Source organism: Microtus oregoni, unplaced genomic scaffold, assembly GCF_018167655.1.
Source record: "Microtus oregoni isolate MIOR12 unplaced genomic scaffold, Mior012 000028F_ref0000031, whole genome shotgun sequence".
Taxonomy (NCBI): domain Eukaryota; kingdom Metazoa; phylum Chordata; class Mammalia; order Rodentia; family Cricetidae; genus Microtus; species Microtus oregoni.
The window spans coordinates 24,905,167-24,929,066 of NW_024543087.1; the positions used below are offsets into that span (position 1 = coordinate 24,905,167).

The following is a 23,900-nucleotide window of genomic DNA, read 5'->3' on the forward strand; positions in this document are numbered from 1 at the left end:
CTCATAGCCCCCCACTTTGGCTGGCTCACAACTGCCTGCAGTGCTGGCTCTGGGGCATCCAGGGTCCTTTTCTGGCTTCCGAAGGGGGCCCATATAGAAGTACACATACACATACACACACACAAACACACATACATTTCTTGGAGACAGTAAAAAAAAAAATGAATCTTGCTTTTCTAATCCAATCTGCTAGTCTGTGTCTCGTTATTGGGTAGGTAATTGAGATGGTAAATTAAAGACATGCATTAATTTCTATCACTTACATTTTCTTAAATCTTTTGACTGATTGTTCTTAAACTGTTTATATATTCCGGTGTTCTCTTGCTGGTTTTCATCCTTTTCTTCGATCAAAGTGTTTGTCCCAGTGTCCTCTTCAGAGGTGGCTCAGTGCTCACACATTCCTTTCGTCGGTTGTTGTGGCGACTGTTCTCTCCTTCTAGTACAGCTGATAGTGTTGTGGGGTCCAGGAGTCTCGGTTGACATCTGAGGTCATCAGTCCAAGCCCTTCTGGCTTTTAAAATCTCCACTGAGAAGTCGGTTGTTCTCACGGGCTTGCTTTTATAGGTGGCTTGTTTCTCTCTTGAAGCTTTCAGTGTCCTGTCTTGTTCTGTACGTCAGAGTTCTACTATATGGCATGGGGGATTTCTTTTCTGGCCCTGTCTAACTGGTGTTATGCACATACACGGCACCCTGATAGCCATTTCTCTTTTCTTATATTTGGGGGGCTTTCTTCTATGATTTTGTTGAAAACATTTTTGTGCCTTTGACTTGGGTTTCTTCTTCTCTGTGATTCAGTTTCTGTTATCTTACACTGTCTGGGAGTTCCTGCATGTTCTGTTCATGGGTTTGGTTTTATTTATTTTTTAGATTTAACATTTTCTTTGACTTAGTTATCCAGAAACACCTCTACCTTGTCTTTAAGCCATGATATTCTCTTTCCCATGCCATCTATTTGATTTACTGAATTTTTGATTCTGAGTTTTATTTCATTTGGACTTTTCTTCAGAAATTCTCTTCAATTCAATTTTCATATGTTGAATTGCTTCCTTTATTTCATTCAACTATTTTCCGTCTTCATTCTGGCATTCATTCATATCCTTTCTGAGTTCCTTCAAAAATATTTATACAGCTATTTTGAAATTGTTTTTTTTGTCATTAATTTGCTTTTCTCAGGGAATATGAGAATACACACTTTTGGAGATGTTTTATCTTGGTCATTCATATTGTTTGTGTTTTGTGGTAGTACCTTAATCTGGAGATTTGGTTTTTGGTTGCGTTTGATACATTATCTGTTCCGTCCTTGTTGAGTGGGCACTTGAATTGGTTTTGCTCTCACCTAACTTGTCAGGTTGTTATGGGCCATCAGAATAGTGCTTGGGGTTCCGACTGGGGGCCGCTCAGTGTTTATGTATAAATGGAGTGCAAATTTAGGGTCCATCCTATTCCTGCACCTAGGTCTCCAAATGCCTGTCCAACATCAAACAAGAGACTGGTCTCAAACCAAGTGGAAGTGAGTGAGAGGCCCAGGTCCCCAGATTCAGTAAGTCCATAGCCCTAGCACAACCCCCAAGCAGCTTGGCTCCAGGTCCAGAGCCAGGGAAAGAAACACACCCTGAAAACGGGACCAGAGCCGGGGAAGAGACAGTTTGTCCCCAAACCTAGAGCCAGAGAAAAGTCCCCGGACCCTGAAACTAGGACCAAAAGAACTCACTAAGTCCCTAGATTCAGGACATACCAAAGATAGTTGCCTTGGCCCCCAAATTAAGGCTAAAAAGGTAGAAAGAACCAGAAAAAGAAACACAGTTTGGCCTCAAAAAGGGAGCCATCTCTGCCCCTGACTTGAAACCACCAATCCCTGAACAGGGAAAACAGACCAATCAAAGCCTAAGGCAGTTACTGACAGTTGGGAATTACCCTTACATCATTGGACAGCGGTCAATCAGAAGCTTGGAAGTCTGGAATTCCCCTCACCACTAGGGGGCAGCCAATCACAAGCCCCAGGGCTTGGAATTCCCCAAGCCTCTGCCCCTATATAAACCTGTTTTCTTCCAAAACCACAGAGAAACCCTGTCTCGAAAAACCAAAAAAAAAAACAACAACAAAAAAAAAAAAACAAAAAAAAAACCTGTTTTCTGCTCTGGGTCTCTCCTGTGCTGCTTCAGATGGGCGTAGGGACCCGAGTTAACGAGTGAATAAAGACTCTGTTTCTACATCGGAGTCGGTCTTGTGGTGTAACAGTGGGGACCACACCTGAGGTTGTCTTCTGACCTTCAGATGTGGGCACAGTGGGTGCCAGGCACGAAAGACTTACAAAGGGCAGGGAGGCAAACCACGGGAGAGCAGTCTAGCCGTGGACAGGAGCAGTGCCTGCCTTGGTCGCAGAGGCGCCTGCGTGGTGCTGTGGATAGGAGCAGTACTCTCTTCTGATTGACACAGTCCATGTAAGTGAGATTTCTTTTTCTCTTTATTTCCTCCCATATACAAATGAAAATAAAGCAACCTCTTCATAAACCCACATTCTAAATTCAGTTTTTAAAAAATTAACTTTGTGGGTATGGATTTGGGCACACGTGCCAGAGCACACATCCAAGCACAACTTCGAGGAATCAGTTCTCCCTTCTGCCATGGTCCTGGGGACTGGACACAGATCACTGGGCTGGTGGCAGGCACCTTCCTATTTAACCATCTCTTTTCTTCCTTTCTTTTTTGAGACAAGGTTTTCACAACGCAGCCCTGGCTGGCCTGGAATTTGCTATCTTACAAGCTGACCCGCAAAATATAGAAACCAGCCTGCCTCTGCCTCCCAAGTACAGGAATTAAAAACATATACCACCACACCCAGATAAATGGAAATCTTTTCATTTTTGAGGGATTTATTTTTATTTTATGTATATAAGTGTTTTGTCTGAAGGTATGTATGTTCACCAGATGCATATCTGATAATCCTTGGAGGCCAAAATAGGGTGTTAGATCACCAAGGACTGGAATTTACAGATGGTTGTGAGCTACCGTGTGGATACTGGGAATGGAACCCAGGTCCTCCGCAAGAGGGCACCATGAACTCCTAACTGCTAAACCATCTCTCTAGCACCTAAATTAAATTCTTATATGACATTATCGGATTTTTTTTCATGTTTTCAGACAGAAAATGCTTTTTGTTTTCTCTGGTTACACAAATTGCATGATTATAAACCAGCTGCTTCAAATACAGGCCAACCTACCTGCGCATGTGAGACATGAAAACAAACCCACTGTAGGCCACAGCCAGCAGCACCATTTTATTTTACAGTGTTTACTGTAGTCAAGGTTACTGTGGTGAGATGTTAGTGGTTTGGGTCCATATTTTATTTTCCATTTGAATTAGAAACACATTAGTTAAAAAATAAATTTTTATGATTCCATTTTCTTGACCATTAGAATATTACAGTTTCAAGTAACAAAAGATAAAAATAAAAACATCGCAGATTAAATCTACAGATATGTACAGCATGAACACATTTAATTACCACAGTCATTAGCAAGTCCTGACGTCACCTCTTCAGCCTGGAACTCATTCAGAAGCAGTCACTGAGAGACCTCTGGGATCTCCCTGTTATCCACAATGAGTGTGTGGATGATCCCTTCTCTTCTCTTCCCGCTGCTCACGGCTTTTATGTAACAATCATGGTTCCCAATTCTGAAGTGTGTTTCAGTCCCATCGTCTACAAACTCGCCCTAGGACAGCAACGGAGGAAGCATCAGTGTCCAGAAATACTTGTCAGAGCACTGACATCATCTAAAAAGTACCGGTCGTAATGTCAAACTTTGAAATCAGAGCCCAAAGATTATGTTTAGAGCCCTGTGATTTGCTGTAATTTTCAAAATCTAGAGAGATTTTAAGTTTCAGGAGAAGAAAGTTCTGTGTCTGCAGTGTGGACAATGTTTACAAAACTAAATGGTGAGTGTGTCAAAAACATTCTCAGTTACGTGCACTATCCTAGCATAGGGGCATCGTGTCACAAGAGCTGCCATAAGTGATATTATTATCCTCATTTTATAGATACAGAAACTGAAGAGCAGCAAATTTAATAACTTGCTGAAAGCCTGTCCTGTAAGACAGAAGAGTTCCCACCAGAGCTCAGGAGACAGGCAGAGACAGGTGACTTCTCCAGGCGTATGGTTAGCACACACTCAGTGTAACCAACAGCTCTGATCATGTACTGTAAGAGGGTACGTACTGTAAGCCCACCCAGGCATGCCCTGGGGCACTTTGAAGGAGCCTGTGGAAGGCCACACAAAGGTTGCTAACACAGTCTCTCTAAGTTCCTTCTTGGCAATTTCACCCATTAGTGACGATACTGGGGTGAAAACAGCACATGCTACATGGGAGTGGGACAGTCTGGGCATGCTGCACAGGGCAGGCTGAGATAGGGAAGCTGCCTGGAAGCTTCTGCCGTTGTAGCTCCAAGCAGGCAGTGAGTGGGGTTACAGAGGGCTGTCTTCACACTGGCTTCCTGCCAGTTACTAACAACAAGCGGATCATAGATTTTACTTTATTTAAAGTCACATGTACTTACTGAAAACCATTATTCTGTACAAATGACATACATTAATACTTTCTAGAAGCCCGCCTTACTGTTAGTTTTTCAGAGGTGAGGACAGAACTGAGGGTCTCACACGTGTTAGCTAGATGAGTGCCCTACTACTGAGCTACAACCCTAGCCTTGATTTACTGTGTTAAGATTCATTTTAATAACAGCAACAACAACAAAAACACTTTGAGAAGCAGGTGTTGTGGTGCACACCTTTGATACCACAGGCAGGTGGATCTCTGAGTCCAAGGCCAACCTGGTCCACAGAGTGAGTTCCAGGACAGCAGAACAGCCAGGGCTACACAGAGAAACCTTGTCTCAAAAGAAAAAAACAACACCAAAAAACACCCCAAGTTTTATTTTTATGTATTTTTAAATTTTATGTGTCTGCACACTTTGCCTGCATGTATGTCTGTGCACCACATGTGTGGTTGGTGTCAGCAGAGGTCAGAAGAAGGCACTGGACCCCTTGGAACTGGAGTTACAGATGTTCTGTGCATGTGTATGAATATGCCTTTTACATGGCACTGGGAATCCTAATCCTAACTCAGGCCCTTGTGTATGCCTGGCAGTTTAACTGACCCCAACCACAGCTCTCATCCTCCCCAGAGCCAAACCCCTTGTCTAGAATGAGGAACTGTTAGTCACACACACTAGGAATATGTAAATGGTAACTTACTGCTGTCTCCATTTTTTGGCCATTGCACCATACATCCATAGTATCTTTCTCTGTAAAAGCAACATAAATTCCAAAAGTTATAGTTCTATATCGAAGGTTAACCTCTTTTTTTAAAAGCTGAATTAACTATATTTCTAAACTGCAATCGCTGTTCTAAAACTCAATACTTTCAACATCTTTGAAACTCAAAATTTGAAGAAACTTTGTTCATACATGAAACCAGGTTTTTAAAAATCTTTTCTTTTGTTGAGATTTGAGAAAGGATTTCTCTGTGTAGCTCTGGCTGTCCTAAAATCGGAAGACCAGGCTGGCCTCAAACTCACAGAGGGCTGGGATTAAGGTGTGTACCACCATGCCTGACTTAGAAATCTTTTAAGAGAAAGTCAGTCTCATCACAGCGTGATAAAAATCTTGTTAAAAGAGATTCTAAAGGACAGTCTTTTTAAAGGGGTTACAGACAAACGAATGAGGGAATGAGGAGGACCTGGTTCCTAGGAAACTGACTAACAAATAAAACCAACATCGGAAATGTGATTTAGCCTCACTGACTAGATGACTTCTGCCTCCCGCACTGACAGAGCTACCTGGATGATGGCGTAAAGACCATAGGCCTTGGGTTTGCAGAAGGCAGAGTGTAGGAACTCAGCTTTTAGTTGCTTGCTGGACAGGACAATAATCCTATTTTATAGTGGTTTTACTTTGGAAAAAACTATTAGATTGTAAGAAAAAATAGATTAAGCATGTGCACTCTACAGTGTGGAGACACAGGGAACACAGGGCTGCTGCGGCAACCTCATGCCGCAGTTTGCTACCATAGTTGACTGCCAGGTGGGAGTCCCCAACACTGCCGGTCAACATTAGTGTTCCAAGATTTAGCTGGAAGAAGACTGTGATCTCCAAGGAGCCTGATGAGGAAGCACAGCGAGAGCCTGTGTTTGTGACCTGCACGGGCACCAGGCTCCAAGGACAAGGCTGTCCCTGGGTCATGTGTGAAGGTCCAGCCAAGGGTGTGACTGGCAGGCCACCTGCGGCAGGGGCACAAGCCAAAGGGGCCTCTCTTCTCAATACTTCCTCAGTCAGATGGCGCTTCATTTAAACTACAGGGAGTCTTTGAGGTGGGCTAAATGTGACAAGGGGAAGGCAGTGGTGACCTCAAGGTATGTGCAGGGTTGGTCACCCCAAAGGCAGTCTGAATGTGATTCCCTCATGGTCAGATGCAGGGAAACCCAGCAGATTTCAATACATGGCTGAGCATCCAGTGTTGAGACCAACGACAGTGGCAGTGAGAACTGGCCATTAGTCTATTTACTGAACGTGCACACATATTCAGATTATCCAAATTATCTACAAGGGTTCTCTGATGTGCCCATGAGGAACATGGCTAATCCAAAACCATAAACGAAAAATACATTTGAAAGACCATGGACATACATAAGCAATGTCATATAATAATGAGCCAGCATTGGATTTTGAGGCCATTTCAACATTCAGAACAAAAAACATTCAACTGCATTGACTCTCTAGCTCAGTGGGTCTCAGCCTTCCTAATGATGTGACCCTTTAGCACAGTTCCTCAGGTTGTAGCGACCCCCAACCATAAAATTATTTTGTTGCTATTTCATAACTATAATTCTGCTACTGTTATAAACAAGGATTCAGGGACCACTCGAACAAGGAGTCCCTCAGTGGTTCAAAACCGTACATTTTTATGGCTCAAACCTGTTAACCAAGCATTTGGGAGGCAGAGGCAGGAGTATTAACAAAAGTTTCAAATCAGCCTGGGTGACAGTGAGCACCAGGTCAGCAGAGACAGAGCAAAACCCAGTCTCAGAATAAACACACACGTACACAAATTCCCCTCTCCCAAAAAGGGACATTTTAATGATTAAAGAACATGGTAACTGCAACGTACTAAAGTGAAGTAAATTGTTTTATTTCTGTGTTAACAATGATTTAAAACTGGAAACAATTCAGTAGTTTGAAGGCTGGAGACTGCAGGGAGTAGCAAAGCTACACTGCACTTCTACAACAGGAAATGCAGGTCTGTGCAACGGGCTTGTGACTGGGAGTTTCTAGTTAGACAAACGTCTAGATAGGAAGCAAAGAATGAAGGAATCCAAGAACCACAGCTGGCAACAACTGATGGATGAATGGTCTAGGCATTAAGTATTACGTTTAATCCTAGTGTCAACTTATCTGGATCTGGAACTAACCAGAAGGTAAGCCACTGGGCATGTCATAACGTTCCTGATCAGGTAATTGGGAAGATCCAAGCTGAATGTGGGCGGCACATCCCAGTGGCAACCCCTAGTGCAAAGGGTTAAAGGAAGCTCTGCCTTCGCTCTACATAAGTGTATCCACCCTGATGCTGCTGCATCATCCTTCACTGATATCAGGGCCCAGCTTCAGCAGGCTTCCACTGTGGACTGAGACCAGTGGGGTCTCAAAGAGTTCTCCAGACCTTCAGTGGCGTACTGCTAAGGCATCAGATTCACAGAATGAACCAGAACTTCAGCCTGGCCAGTGTGGGACCGACATTAGTGGAATACCCAGATCATAGCAGATAAGCCAATCTGATAAATCTCTCTCATACACACACACACACACACACACACACACACACACACACACACACGTTCACTCTATTAGATTCTGTTCCTCCAGAATCTACTAATAGAGAAGAGAAAGAGAATGATAAACTGTATGCTTCAAGATACCAGCAATCTGTAAGTTGGTTTTGCCAGAAAGAAAATCCAATAAAAACTCAATCTGACAATTCTTCAGTTAGGTATCACTTTACAGAAAATATGGGAGAGTTTTACAATCCACAGGCATTCAATCAGCAAAACCCAGGTCACACTACAAGCTAAGCTGACTTTTTATAGTAAGTAATTAATTTAGGTTCTTTTATTTTCTTCCCCCCCATTTTAAGGATAGTTTTACTCTGTAGCCCAGTTAGCCTCAACCTTCTGGTTCTCCTGTCTTAAGTCTCTGGAGGGTTGGTATTTCAGGTATGAGCCACCATGCCTGGCTTTTAGTTTTTTTATGTGATTTATCAGATAATAAACATTTTCTCATCTAAAAAAAAATTCAAACAAAAACCCTATTTGCTAGCACCCAACTAGAATGTGGACCATTACGACACAGTCAAAGTTCCTTCTGTCTGTGCATCCTCAATCCTTGGTAGACAGACTACCTTCCTTTTCAGAGGCAGTTAATAAATAGGATCTAAATAAATGAATTAAGATGGTTTATTAGACCATTTTAATTTCATAATATGGGGATACCAGAATAGTGAAAAGGTTACTTCTTAAAAGCCTACTTTTAGCTGGACTTGGATGGCTCTGATCTAATGGAACCCTAGACCTACTATTACCTGCTGAAGATGCTTGCCCTAGTGATGAATCTTAAATTTCTAACTGCTTTTTATTTATAAAGAGAAAAACCAAACAATCAGTGCCTGCATTAGTATCACTTCTTAAGCCCAGAGTTATAGTCATCAAAGCCAACCTTATCAAACCTGGAATTACGACACTATATACAAAACCCAGTGGGTTAAATGACTCCCCATTCCTGCAGGAAGGGAGAAGTACAGTGGGGCTTACATTTCCTCTCAAGTGAAAGTGCCCAGAGCAGTCTGTGGGGCAGGACATCATCAAGGCCAAAGGGTTCTGTAGAAGCAGCCCCGACTCACCCAGAACCACTCTGCAGTCCTCGCCGTCCAAGTGCAGCACCCAGGTGTTGGTGGTCTTTGATCTGTTCTCCATGTACTTCTTAAGGCTTTTCCCATCGATCTCCAGAGTGTACTCATATGCAAAACCACTGACAGCATCTATGTTTATGGTGGCTTTGGTTTTTGCAGCTCCAACACAGAAGGTTTCTTTGCCCACCAATTTGAACATCCATTCTTTTCTTATTTCTTCCTAGATAATAATGTATAAAAGTTTCATAAACGCAAACAGAAAATTTAGTATTTAATTTTTTAAATAATGTAAAAATTAAGACTGTCCAAATGGCAATACTATTTATATTTTTATTATTTCATGTCAAGGTTCCACAAAGTGGTCATTCTAAGTTTAAATGTTAGATGTTATAGTCTGCGTATTCTGTAACGACCATATAAATGAAAAACAACCACAGTCAGAAAAAAAATCCTTACTTTTTAAGAAGCTACACTGACAAAACCAAGCTTCATTGTCACATTGTACAAAGTCACACGTTTTCCTACCTTCCCATCCACGTACACAACTCGTTTGCCGGATGTGGTCCCATGCTCAAATTCAATCTTGTGGATTCCATCACTTAATGCAACGTCCCACACAGCTACAAGGTCTGTCATTTTTTCCAGGCTATAAAGAGGGCTAAAGGAACAAAACAAAGCCATTAAAATGAGCAAAAACAGTAAGAGAATGACTAAATTCTCCCACCATGACAATACCAGATTTTCAAAGGTCCTAAAATTATAAAATAATAAAATGATATTTCTTGATATCCCACTCACAGTACATGTAACTGTTTTCTCTCTCTCTCACTGGCTCATTCCTCAAGAGACAACTATGCACAGGTATAGTCTAATAATCCCAAAGTCACCTTAATGCTAATAAGATTAAGACTGAATCCCCGCCAGCACTCTGGGCTAGGCTGGGCTAGTACAGGGAAAGGTCAGTAAAAGCCTCCACTTGATGACCATCTTCACAAAAAAACTTGTTTTTCCTTTTTCAGATCAGATCAATCCCAAACAAAAACTCTTCAAACTTTTCAGAACCAATGCCTTGGGATTTGTTTTAACATCAACAAAAACAACAAAAAAAGCTGTTCCAATTTGGTATTCAAAAGCTGTAATGGAAAAATTTGATACTGATACAGATTTATTAGTTTTGAGAAGTAACATGTTCTGCAATAATGGGGTCACAGCTGGCTGCAAATCCAGGACTCCGACTCCAACACTGCTCTCTCTGTGTTTCCTTCTTGGCTCGTTTTAATCTTTGCATGCTCTAAATAATGTTCAAGTGATTGCATGACTTCTGTGCCAAGAATTGATGGAAGACGATGCCACATATACGGTGGCAACATCCTTGTGTAAGTCAGAAAGCAGACTCTGCCTTCTGCAATGACACAGACCACGCCTCCAACAGACACAGAACTCTCTGGACCTATCCTAACAATCCCGGGACTGTCAAAGGCTAGTTTTATTGCAAAACAAAGCATTTACCTTTCATCATCTTCAAAGATAGGACTGTCATCTCCAGATGCCATGGTTAGCAACAGTCTGCAATCCAATTAGCAGCCAGGAAAGAGAAAAGCAGAAAGCAGCAGAGAGAGGTTGGGAGCAACAAAGACAGCTACAAAGGGCTTTTTAAACTTTGCAATCCTTTCAGAAGTTGCCTGTATGCTCCAATGAAGCTACAGTTAAGTACAGCAGAGAGGCAGGCTTTGTTTTCAGAAAGAGTTTGAACACACAAATTAGCCAATTCCACTTTTCTATCTTAAGCATTTATAATTTCTTAAAAATAAGTTTATTAAAACAGGGTAATAAACTCGAGTTTATCTGGAATATTACATCATCTTCGAGTTGCACATTAGAGGCTAAAGCCAGTCCCACTCCCGGGTGTCTCAGCCTGGAACACAGAAGCCCCGTGGGTCTGCGGCAGTGCTTCAGGGAGCATATCAATGTTAGACAAACAGCTTGGTCCAGTGAATATGGAAACCTCCAAAGCAAACACGATGGCAGCATCAATACTCAGGGTGAAATTTAAAACCCAATTTTATAGTTAGATTTTAGAAAGCGAAAACATAATTTAAACCAGTTTCCTCCAAAGGAATTGTGAATGTGTGTGACGTAGCTAGGGATATGCTGGCCTGCTGTGTGGGAGCAAAGTTTATTTACTCGTTTACACAAGCTAGTAGGTCCACAGTCTGAAGACTCATTCAGTTTATCAGAGAGTCTCACCTAGAAGCAGAGACCAGGACCGGGCAACGAGGGCACTGCTTGGGTGTTGGTTTCACAAGGCAGAAGTGCGTCTACACTTAGGTGCGCAGTAAACACAGCATGGAGGAGGCTGCAGCACTAAGGAACTACTCAGAAGCGTGCAGACGCTAACAGGCACAGGAGGCGCATATGAGAGAGCTACAGCGAGCAGCCTGCTCCTGCAAAGCTATTAGGAATTTGGCTGTGTTTTGCTCCCCAGGCCTAGCCCAGTTTTAACACTCTCCTCAACAAGTGCCTTCGCCCCTTGGATGACCAAAGGCGCTCAACAGTGAGAGACTGTCAACCCCTTTTGGAAAAAGTCAGGAGTCACAGATTGCTTTTCCAAGATGTTAGAGAAGAAAGGTTTCTATGCATGGCAATGGAATACAGTCAGGGGTGTGAAAGAACTGCTGGAGGCAATCTCCGAAAATCAGAGAGAAGGAAGGGATGGCACTCAAATTTTGCTATTATACAACTTTTAGATTGTTCGCCACTCAAACCTAAAACTGTTGGTGTATTATGGATTATAAAGAACTCCAAGTACTACTAAGATGCACTAAATAAGGCATGGAGGCTAGGGAGACGGCTCAGGGGTTAAGAACACATACTGCTCTTCCAGAGAACGCTAGTTCTGTTCCTACCACCCAGGTCGGGCAGCTCACAACCACCTGTAACTCTAGCACTAGGAGGGCCTGCTGTCTTCTTCAAGACTCTTTGAGGGCACCTGCACTCGAGTGTATGCGGGTACCCCCCACAGACATACGCACATAATTTAAAAGTAAGATTTTAAAAAGATGACTCACGGAATCACCTTGATTATAACACCTTTTCTAATCCAAGCATAAAAGACACCGAGTCACTGGTGTGATGGAGCATGCTTTTGATCCCAGTACTTGGGAGGCAGAGGCAGGCAGATCTCTGTGAGTTTGGGGCCAGCCTGGTGTACAGGTTGAGTTCTGGGACAGTAAGGGCTATGTAGAGAGATCCTATCTAAGAAAGAAAGAAAGAAAGAAAGAAAGAAAGAAAGAAAGAAAGAAAGAAAGAAAGAAAGAAGGAAAGAAGGAAAGCAGGCAGTGAGTCTTCCACAGTGAGTTCAAAGGGAAGTTAAAAACCAAGATTATGTTTTATCTAAAACATTCTAAGCTATTAACAGATATTCATACATGTAACAATTATTCATAGATATTTAGAGATTAGTGATTTTAAGCCTGCCAGGGTGGCGCAAACCTTTAATTCCAGCACTCAGGAGGCAGAGGCAGGTGGATCTCGGTGAGTCTGAGGCCAGCCTGGTCTACAAAGTGAGTTCTAGGACAGCCAAGGCTACACAGAAAAAAACCTGTCTGGAAAAAAACATACACACAAAAAAAATGTGATTTTTTTTTCACTCTCTAATAATTTAGAGTGCACATCTTAGGATTTATATGTGACCATTTATATAAAATGATCAGAGTAAGCAACTACCTGAAAAATTATATTTGTGTATATCAAATTGGCAAAACACAAATTCACAAATCAATACAAAACTAATTTCTATGTGTTTTTTCTATAGATATGGTCAAATAAGAAAAAGGCTGCCTTAATGAAAGTCAGCAGCACTTCAGTTTTTCTATGTTATCTGCTGTTTTTAAGCAAAAGTTTTAATTTTTTGTTTTTATTATTTTTAAATGTGTATGTGTGTGTGCACATAACTACGAATCCCATGGAGGCCGTAAGAGGATGGCAGGGCCCCTGAACCTGGAGTTACATACAGGTGGATGTGCACCTCTGAACTCTGGTCTTCTGCCACAGCAGTAGGCCCTCTTAACCACTTGTCATTGCTCCTGAAGGCTTAAAAGTCCTCTTTTAAAAGCTGCAGAACCTTTATTAGCATTTGTGGCTTCTGAAAGGCTGTGAAGCTTCGATTCCTGAGACATTTTCAAGAAGCGAGAAACCATAAGGTGTTTTCTACAGAAGGATTAGACCTTGCCACAACCCAGCCATACAATTTCTAAAATAAAAGTCACAGTGAAACCCAATGGGCTCACCCCTCTCCCTCACTGTGGGGAAATCACAGGAAGGAGACACCCCTGTAAGGGACACTCACTGCTTTTCCTAGGTTCTTACTTTAACCTGCTCAACTTTCCCACATGGCCAAGAGGGCCCTGGGTGTAAAGAAGCTTCTTCCACAGCATCCCATCTCTAAATAATCCTCAACAACAAATCTCATACAATGTAGAGAACACGTTCAGAACAACTCAAGAGTCCTGCCTTTGGGTCACTACAAGTTTCACCAGAACTTCCACTATTCTTATGACCTTACACATTTCATCCCAAGTTCAGCACTTTAAAAGTTCGCTGGAGTTGCTCTCTTGGCCCAATAGTTGTGGGTTTTTGTTTGTTTGTTTTTATCACTCTGGCTGTGGGCAGTACTGTGCATAGGAAACCTTTCAGTTTCCCCTTTGTTCCATGCCTGCATTCAGATCTAAAGTCTAATGCTACCACTCTGTCATGCGCCACCATCAATACCTGCACAGGTCTGCTTTTAACATAAAACCTTACAAAGCAGCCAACAACTCCCAAATGACTAACGACCTGCTAAGCACTCGGACTCCGTGGAGATGATTTTACTAGAAACTGTATTTCCAAATATCCATTCAGTTAATTATGATGACTTCACCAGGCAGTAACTAACACCGCCCACAATGATATTTGCTTGAGCATTGGTTGCAATGTAGAGGATTTTATATTCGTGTTTACATGCTGTTGCAGGTGACAGATTAAATGCCACGTTAGATCGGTTAAACAGCAAAACAACTCACATTGCCTGTCCCACCGGTGATCTTCCACCTTGAGTAGAGTGAATTGGCTGAGTTTCATTAAACTAATTCATTCCATACCTGAGACAGGTTTCCAAGTCAGCCTTCGCAAGGGGGAGACTACAGAATTCTAGGAAGAGACTACAGAATCCCACTCTGGCCGCTGTAAAATAACAGGCTCCTGCATTAAGCAACTCCAGTTGATCGTATTACAACATTAGAAAGCTTCAGAAATAAAAAGTATCCCCAATGCCAACCTGCACGAAAGAACTAGCCAGAGCCAGCAAGAATGCTGCAGCGGGCTGCTCCCAAGAGCTCCCGTCCGCGGAGTAACTACAGCAGGGTTAGCTCGGCCTCGCGCGCAACCACCGGGAGAAGAGGCGTGTGTTTGGTTCACACCTCCCCCGGGTATTTCGGTCAAGGCCACACGGGACGCGTGTGCTATTGCAACCAGATTCTAACCGATCCGAAGCCGGAGAACCTCGGATCGCACCGCGAATGCTGCACCTGAGGGTCGGCAGATGCGGGGCTTCCACACTGACCGGCCCGGCCGCCCCTCACCCACGCCCTCTGGGGCCTCCTACCCTGAGCCCAACGCGGATCGTAATCTGCCGCCCGAGGCCTGAGCGCCGCGCACCTCGGAGCCAGCCCGCCCGAACCTCCAGTGCCACCTCCCGCGCTCACTTGCCCGGCGCCAGGCCACGGGCTCCCGATCCCGCTGTGCAGTCAGCCGCTAGCTCCCGCGGACGCGCCCGCCCGGCTCCCGCATCCGCAAGCCGGGGTCCCAGCCTCCTATTGCCTTCCGGGCTCACCGAGACACCCACCCACTGCTCGACTGAGCCTGCGCAAGTACGAGACCCCACCACACACACCCCCTCCAGAGGCCCCACCCATCAACCGCGCGAGAGCCAATACCCGATGTCCGCCTCCCGAGGCCCCGCCTATTCTCCGAACTGGAGCCAATCCCGCTTCTCCTGTGCGCCCCGTTGTGTGCCCCGCAGCCGCTAGGACTTACGGGTGGTAGTGTCTTGGTACTGCCCTCTGCTTGTAGCCTTAGGGATAACCCGCACCTCCTGGTTGGGCAGCTCCTCTGCAGACACCCTTTGTTTTCACAGCCCAGCTGGCCTTCCATTCCTTGCAATACGAGCGATCATTTTAGGTGGAAAAGTCCAGCCTCTGGAACACGTCTGTGTTCATCTCTGCGCAACCGCAGATGATGTCTTAGCCCAGAGATTTTTTGCTTGTCTCCTCTCCCTGTTGTAGGGAAATTTCATAGCCTTTCCTTTAAGTGAGATGCTTGAATTTCTCTTCCTGACAGTCAGACCTTGGGGATAGTGCTCAATGATGGGGCACGTAGCTATCCTGGGTGAGGTCCTGGGTAACCTGTGTAGCCCTCTCTGGCTGTCCTGGAACTTGGAATCTGTAGACCAGGCTGGCCTTGAATTTCCAGAGATCTGCCTGCCTCTGCCTCTCAAGTGTTGGGATTAAAAGAATGTGCCACTATCGCCCTGCTACTTAACTTATTTCTTTTATTTTAAAGATATATATAATTCGTGTACACACACAAACACTATATTGCCTCGATTGCAATCCAGGGCTATTGTAAAAGCTCAGGCAAACAATTGCATAGTCTGGGGGGAAAATCTACAAATAAATCTACAAATAAATATTATAAAGTAAAGAAAACAAATCAATTCAGAGATTAAAAAAAAAGTTTGACCAAGCATGGTGGTGCATGCCTTTAAGTCCAGCACTTGGGAGGCAGAGGCAGGAGGATCTCTGTGAGTTCAAGGCCAACCTGAACTCTCCAAAGTGAGTTTGGTCTACAAAGTGAGTTCCGGAACAGCTAGAACTCTTACACAGAGAAACTCTGTCTAGAAAAACAAAACAAAACAAAACAAAACAGGTTGATAAAGATCTTGGTTTGGGAGGGTTTTGTGTTTGTTTGGCTGATATTTAAGAGAGTCCCACTGTATAATCAGTAATAGCCTCACATTTGGCTTCCACTGCTTGGATCTAGTTAGTACTCAGGAGGTTGAGAAGGCCGATTGCAAGTTCCAGGCTATCCTGAGCTCTATAACTGAACTGTGTTTCAAAAACTAAAGTAGTATGACTTCTGCTTTAGTGAAGCAGAAGTATTAGGCAAGATACCCGCATTAAAAACCATTAAAGAGCATTATTAGTCTATCTAATATTTTGAAAATTCTGCCTGACATGGCAATACATTTTTAAAGAAAAGAATACAAATGGAAGAAAACTGGAGAAAACAGATGACGGACACATTGCACCCTTGACATAGAAGAGTTTCTGTGAACATGTTTTTTTAATTTATTTATTTATAATGTATATAATGTTCTGTCTGCATGTATGCCTGCCAGCCAGAAGAGGGCACCAGGTCTCATAGATGGTTGTGAGCCACCATGTGGTTGCTGGGAATTGAACTTAGGACCTCTGGAAGAGGAGCCAGTGCTCTTTACCTCTGAGCCATCTCGCCAGCCCCTGTGAATATGTTTTTAAATACCAAATGATGCTTTAAAATTTTTGGTGAAATATACAAATAGGATATTAAGAGGACAGGAAATATAAATGGTGAATTCAAAAAGAGATTACTATTTCTGATCCCCAGAACTGAAAAAAATTTAATCTTACCACAAACTCAACCAGTTGCAAGTCAAAAATATTTTGTAAGATCTGAGCAGTTGCTAGCATGAGTGAAACCATTGGTCTAATACTCGACACTACAAAGCATACATACAGACTCAGTATGCATACGTGTATACACACATATTTTAATTGGACTGAATATATGCAGATTCGTTATTCCTGTCTTTCTAGTCTACAAATAGAATATGACTATTTATTTATATAGCAATTATATTAGTTATTTTAAATAATCTAGCAGTGATTACGTACATGCATGGGATTGGACATATAGGCTCTGTGCAAATGCAGGGACATTATATATGGAATATTAGTGTTTCTGGATTTTTTTAAGTGCTGGGGATTAAACCCAATGCATCACACATGCTAGGCATATGTGCTACCACTGAGTTAAACCTTCAGCCCTCATCCTTAGATTTCGGTACCTACTGGGAATGGCTGGAACTGATTCTCTGCAGACAGCAAAGGGATGATGACTGTCTATAAACTGAGTGACTTAAATAAGAGAAATATATTCCCTCACAGTTTGGGATGCAACAAGTCCCAAGTCAGGGTGTTGGCAGAGTTGGTTGTTTTGGCTGAGAGGGAAGCCCTTCTTGCTGGTTTTACATCTTTGACAGTCCTTAGTTAATAAAGGTATACCTTCGTCTCTGGCTTCATCTGTGTACGTGTGTGCGTGTGTGCATGCTCACATGCACATGTGTGTGTGTTTGTTGCACACATATGTGAACCATTTTCTTTTTTATAACAGGCAAGTTGAATAGAGTTAGAGACCATTTAGACCAGTTAGCGTCTTCATTTTAACTTTGTAAAAACACTCAGGCAACAAAGTCATATTCTGAGGTTCTGTAAATTAGCACTTCAACATATGAATTTGGAGGAGGGAGTAATTTAGCCCATAACATACAGATACAGAGGAAAACTGAAGGCAGAGGCAGAGTTTGGAGTGATACAGTCACAAGTCAAAGAACAACCAAGGACTGTTGGTGATCATCAAAATAGGCAAAACAGGGAGGAGTTCAGAAGCTTCAGAGGGAGCAGGGCTCGCCAGTGCATCATGTCAGGCCAACAGCCTCTGGAACTGTAAGAGAATGCTTTTCTCCTCCTTCTCCCTTCCTCCTCCTCCCCTCCTCTTCTTCTTCCTCCTCCTCTCCTCCTCACCTTCTTCCTCCTTATCCCTTCCTCCTCCTCCCCTCATCTTCTTCCTCCTCCTCTTCTCCTCCTCACCTTCTTCCTCCTTATCCCTTCCTCCTCCTCCTCTCCTCTTCTTTCTCCTCCTCTCCTCCTCATCTTCTTCCTCCTTCTCCCTTCCTCCTCCTCCCCTCCTCTTCCTTCTCCTCCTCCTCCTTTCTTACTTGTTTTAAGCCACCACTAAGCCTGTGGCGTTCTGTTACAGTAGCAGTAGGAAACTAGTCCAGCAGGCACCTTGAACTTAAGGGGAGCATGTTGAGCGAATGACTACACAGCGCATACAACTACAGGCAGAGGAACAGCTGGAGTTGGGGAAGGAAAGGATCCACATCACAAAGAAACCATTTTTCCTATGAACCATATAGCATCACGTGTTACAGATACTAGTCCCACTCTCACTGACTGACTAGAAATCAAAAGTGGGACAAGGCATCCTTCTTGTTCAAACTTGTTTTGTAACTTTTCCTGGAGTAATATGAACAAATATCCTCTCAGTTCAGGTAGTGGACCAAGCCTTGGCCAAAGAACCTAGTCTAACCATGACTAGCTTGGTGGGCAGATTCGTATATTTTATGGCTTGTGAGGAATTCCACAGAGGCATAAGAGGCGAATCTTATGATTTTCTTCTGAGTTCTTCAAATTTTCCTGAGAGTCTCCTGAGCAACCTCCTATTCTCCCCCCCCCCCCCTTCCCTCCATGAGGAATGTTTAAATATGGAGGAGACAACGTCACACCAGGAAAACTGGCCAGACTTCCTGGTGTGTGCCTAAGGCTGTGCCCAGCCATGCAGAGAATAACATGCTGTGAAAACATGCCCATGACTGCCAGGGACCTTTTATCCTTCCCGTGGGGCCAAGCCACAGCTGCTGCTGTAAGAGATACTCAGCTAAGCCTCCTGATTAAAAGCATTTGCTTCTCTTTGCCATTGGCCCTTCAGGAGTCCCTACATTTTGTTTATACAAGGAAGCATATAGATTTCAAAGTGTGAAGGCATCTAGACAGCCTTGGTACAGTCTCCCCTGACATTCTCACTTCATCCTGCCATGCCCATTGGGATTTTTTTTTTTTTGAGAGGTGGTTCGAGACAGGGTTTCTCTGTGGCTTTGGAGCCTATCCTGGAACTTGCTCTGTAGACCAGGCTGGCCTTGAACTCATAGATATCCACCTGCCTCCGCCCCCTCCACCAATGCTGGGATTAAAGGCGTGCGCCACCATCACCCGGACCATTGGGATTCTTTAAAACAGTCCAAGGTGCCAATAGTTTTTCCTTTGAGCTGCTCTCATCATTCCCCCACCCTCCAGACCCACGCCTTAGGGCAACAGAAAAGTGGCAACTAGAGCAGAAAAGCTATACGGTAAAGAAAATCAAAGTTGTTAAGATGAATAACTACACAAAAGGCTACGGCACTAAGTGCTGATGTCACAAGACGGTAGCCCAAGGTGTGAGAGGCTAAAATAGAAGGATGATGAGTTCCAGATCAGAGCTGGATCCCTTTCTCAGGACATCTGTCTGGAGTTATGTTTGTCTTAAAATGCAGGTTGTTCTCACCTCTGCTTTGGAGCTGAAGATGCCTTTAAACTCCTGGTCCTACTGCCTCAACCACCCTCTTGCTGGGACTGCAAGGGAGCACCACCCTACTGGGCATCAATATTCCTGTTGAAGAATTAATGATTCAACTGATAACATCTACTGTGTATGATGTTTTTTTATTTGTTTGTTTTTTTATTTTTTAAAAAAAAAACTTCTTTTGCATTGGTGTTTTGCCTACATGTATCTCTGTGTGAGGATGCTGGATCCCCTGTAACTGGATTTGCAGACAGCTGTGAGCTGCCATGTGGGTGCTGGGAACTGAACCTAGATCCCCTGGAAAAGCAGCCAGTGCTTAACCACTGAGCTGTCTCCCCTGCCATGCAAGATGTTTTTTGAGATGAGATCCAATTATGGAGCCAAGGTTGGCATCCAACTCAAGAGCTTCCTGTTTAACTTCCCAAGTGGAGATAGCAAGTCTGCACTACCACAATTGGTTTATACAATTGGTTTTTAGAATATTTTGGCAATAAAGAATTTATTGACAAAGCACAGTGGCACACACTTACAGTAATGGAAGCACACACTTTTATCCCAGCACACAGAAAGCAGAGGCAGGAAGACCTCAAGTTGGAAGCCGGGTCAACTATCCTGTGCTACATGACCATACCATATTTCACAAGGGTAAGGACTGCTATTGGTATATTGTTTGGCATGAAAAAGAATAACTTGTGTGTACCCCTTAATTTTAAAATGGGATACACAAAAGTGCATCCATCACCTCAGAGGGAACAGGAGATAGTTTATTATAGAGCCAAAGTGATTGTGGCCCTAGAACATAAATTTAGATTTTCCCAAATTCTATGTTCCAATGTGATACCAGTTCCATGAAAATTTTATAATAGCATAACAGAGAAAGTCATAAATGCAGACACTTTTCAAATACACTGGTGGCAGCCCCAGGAAGGCATGTTATAGCAAAACTGGAAAATCGTCTTAGGCCAGAGGTCCTCAATGATGACATTCTTGGCCTTTGTGCTGGAGGAAGGAAGATGATGCTCATGATATCCAAAAGAATTTACCTACTACTCACAGGGATGCTAAGACGTACAGAGGTAGTCAATAAACAGCTATTTAGGGAGCTAAGATAGCTCAAGATAGTTTAGCTCTGGACCTGCAACATCCCCCGGTGTTTCTGAATCTTGAAGGGGTTGGCAAGCTGTCCCATGCAGAGCTGAGCACTCAGAAATCCCCTATTCAGCACTGTGAGCAGTTGGAGTCCCAGCATTAACTGTTGTCACGAAGGGAAGCACCAATCTGTAGGTCTAAACATACATATTGAGAAGGCAGTTTGACCCCTTGTTCTTCTAGCAAAGCAATAGTAGGCTCCTCCCTAGGGTCATGAGGTTTTGACCAAGTTTATGGTACCAGGCACAAAATTCCCTGCTGTGGATTGGCCTCCAATCCAGTCAGAAATTGGTTGGTTACCCTCCTAACTCTGTTGCGTAGCAATTTCCTCTTAGGTTAAAACCTTCCATCCTGGAGAAAAGGGGTAAACTTGTTAAGTCCCAGGATGTAACAAGGGAGCTGAAACATTCCATTCTACACGGAAGCTCATAAAACTTGGGAAGTAACCAACTCAAAGGCTTCAGGAAGTCACTGAAACTGAGCAAGGTACTCGGAGCCTTCTCTCCTCCTAAGCATATATAAGCAGGAAAGCCTGCTGAGACACAATCTCTCAGACCAGGTGAGCTGCCTAGGAGAGGCAGAGGCCAGTTCTGCTTCCGAGAAGTGGCTCACATGGCTACAGTGCCTGGAAGAGACACTCTTCAACCTACTGAGCTGCCTGTAAGTGGTGCCATAAACATCGGACTTCTGGCTTTCATGAACTGTCACCCATGCTGGGGTGGCTTTGGTGATGCGCTGTCTGAGTCATTTCTGCTTCTGTAAGTGTTCCTTACTGGACCCATAGTCCTGCAAGTAACCCCAGTCAAACCCATTGGTTCGCCAAGTTAGGTGTTGGTGGTGTCCTTCCTTGGTCTATTTTCAGTAGAGTGGTTGCTTGCTAATGTCTATGCAGGAATAATGTCACACAGCCAACCTTCCTGACACACTCGTGCCAGTGGATACATCTTACCTGGCAAGTCACCTTTTAGCTTTGGCTTAATTTTACAGGAATGAAAGCTGAGACCCAGAGGTAAATAGCTTCCCCAAGGTCTAGGGCTGATAACTGATAAGACTGGCTCTAAAACCTAGTCAGCTTGATCCAGACAGCAGCCCCAGACACCATCTGAAATGCTCAGCCTGACTGAGCCTTCTGTGAATGGTCTCCTCACCTGTCAGTCTCCAGAATGCTCTGTGGCTCCACCATAGTAGGAATGAGGCTATTTTACTTTTACTTTATTTTTTAAAATATTTATTTATTTATTATGTATACAATATTATGTCTGTGTGTATGTCTGCAGGCCAGAAGAGGGCACCAGACCCCATTACAGATGGCTGTGAGCCACCATGTAGTTGCTGGGAATTGAACTCAGGACCTTTGGAAGAGCAGGCAATGCTCTTAACCTCTGAGCCATCTCTCCAGCCCCTACTTTATTTTATTTAATTGTTGCTTGAAACATGATTTTACTAGATAGCCTAGGCTGGTCTATGTTGTGGAATATTATTTTAATTATGTAAAGATGTGTTAGATTTATTTATGTTGTGGAATATTATTTTAACTATGTAAAGATGTGTTGCTGTTTTACCTTGCCTGCTGAGGTACCAGACTGGTCTAATAAAAAGCTGAACAGCCAATAGTTAGGCAGGAGAGGGCTAGGCAGGACTGGTGGGCAGAGAGAATAAGTAGGAGGAATTTAGGCTCAAGAGAAAAGAGCGAACAAGGGAGAAAAAGAAGAGCTACTTGTGGCCGGCCAGCCAGGCAGCCACTAGCTAGCCAGATGTGGAGTAGGACATACAGGATGAAAGAAAGGTAAAGAGCCCCAAGGCAAAATGTAGATGAAAAGAACAGGTTAAATTAAGATATAAGAGCAAGTGGGGCAAGCATAAGATAAGACCGAGCATTCATAACTGATAATAAGTCTCTGCGTCTTGATTTGAGAACTGATTGACAGCCCAAAGAACAAGCCTGCTACAAGTCTAGAACCTCCTGCTCATTCTCCCCAGGGCTAGGATTACATGCGTGTATACCACACCCTGAGGCCCCCTTTCTAAGAACCCTTTTATTTCTGTGTCTGTGTAGAGGATATAGAGCTGAAATACACCCAGGATAAAGACCTGCCTGGATGGGACCACACCGTGGCCAAGACCACTTATGCATACCTCTTACACACTTAAGCCTAAACCTCATGTCAGTGCCCCAAAGCCAGACATCTGTTCCTCCTCCCAGTGGGACCACATTGATTAAACCTCTTCTCAAAATCCTGCCTGGAGTAAGCAAGGGCTGACTAAAGGGACAGCGTTATGGATGAATAGTTGGAAGGGGAGCGGACAGATGTGGAGGGCAGTATAAACCAGAACAGAGAGGCATCTAAAGTTCGCTATCTGGACTTCGGAACTCACTCATTGGCTCATAATGGGACAAATGCTAAGCGGAGGTGACTGTTAGATGATCAGCCATAAGTGGGGCATCTATAGGACACCCCTCAGTGACACAGGAGCATTGCAGAAGAGAGGGCGGAACGCACGCCAGAGTCGAGGGTGATGTGTAAGCAATATGGGACTTGCCTTCCACACCTGCCAAGCCACAGCTCTCCTGCACTCCCCAGCTATTATTACTTAAGACCCATGCAAGATTCTGCCTGTCAGTACCCTGTCATGGGGGGATCAGAAGCCCCCCAGCTACCATGGGAATTTATAGGCAGCTGTGGTTACTGAGGGAGGGAGAGAGTAATTCAGTAATGTCGCTATTGGTGAGATGCCCCGGCTTCTGTAATTAATGTCTTCCTCATGCGTCTGTAAGGAACGTCAGTGAAATTCGCTGGGACACACACACATACAGACACACGTTATCTGTGCAAACGCACACACATAAGCACACACACGCATGCGCACATGCACACACATAAACAGGAAAGGAAAGGGATCATTGGAAATGGCAAGGGGACAGAGAGAGTAATAAGAGTTAAATATCATCAAAATGCACAATTCATTCATGAAAATGTCATAAAGAAACACATTGTGTGTATTAGTAAGTCTAATAAAAACATCCGTTTAAAGCTCACTCATAAACTGGGTAGTGATGGCGCACACCTTTAATCCCAGCACTCAGGAGGTAGAGGTGGGTGAATCTCTGAGTTCGAGGCCAGCGTGGTCTACAGAGTTCCAGGACAGTCAGAGCTACAAAAAGAAACCCTGTCTGGAAAAACAAAAAAACAAAACATAAACAAAAGCTCACTCATTTGAGGGCTGATGAGATGGCTCAGTGAGTAAAGGCTTTGTTTGGGTTTGTTCCCTGGGATCCATAGTGGTAGGGAAAACCCATCTCCACAAGATGCCCACCGAG

General features: G+C 43.7%; 1 protein-coding gene across 8 annotated transcripts; it reads right to left on the reverse strand.

Moving 5' to 3' along the window:
- Nucleotides 1-2,477: 2,477 nt before the first annotated feature.
- On the reverse strand, nucleotides 2,478-14,841 carry LOC121464553 (fas apoptotic inhibitory molecule 1). 8 transcript variants are annotated; one of them, XM_041677588.1, is made up of 7 exons: nucleotides 14,698-14,841; nucleotides 12,030-12,204; nucleotides 10,463-10,519; nucleotides 9,479-9,611; nucleotides 8,945-9,173; nucleotides 5,251-5,300; nucleotides 2,478-3,714 (listed from the first exon to the last, which is right to left on the reverse strand). In XM_041677588.1, exons 3-7 carry the CDS (start codon nucleotides 10,504-10,506, stop codon nucleotides 3,565-3,567), a joined length of 606 nt encoding a protein of 201 aa, XP_041533522.1. In that variant the 5' UTR covers nucleotides 10,507-10,519; nucleotides 12,030-12,204; nucleotides 14,698-14,841; the 3' UTR covers nucleotides 2,478-3,564. The 8 variants fall into 8 exon arrangements, with proteins under 8 accessions (XP_041533522.1, XP_041533519.1, XP_041533520.1 ...); XM_041677585.1 differs by lacking the exon at nucleotides 12,030-12,204; XM_041677586.1 differs by lacking the exon at nucleotides 12,030-12,204 and having other exon boundaries at nucleotides 14,651-14,841.
- Nucleotides 14,842-23,900: the final 9,059 nt, after the last annotated feature.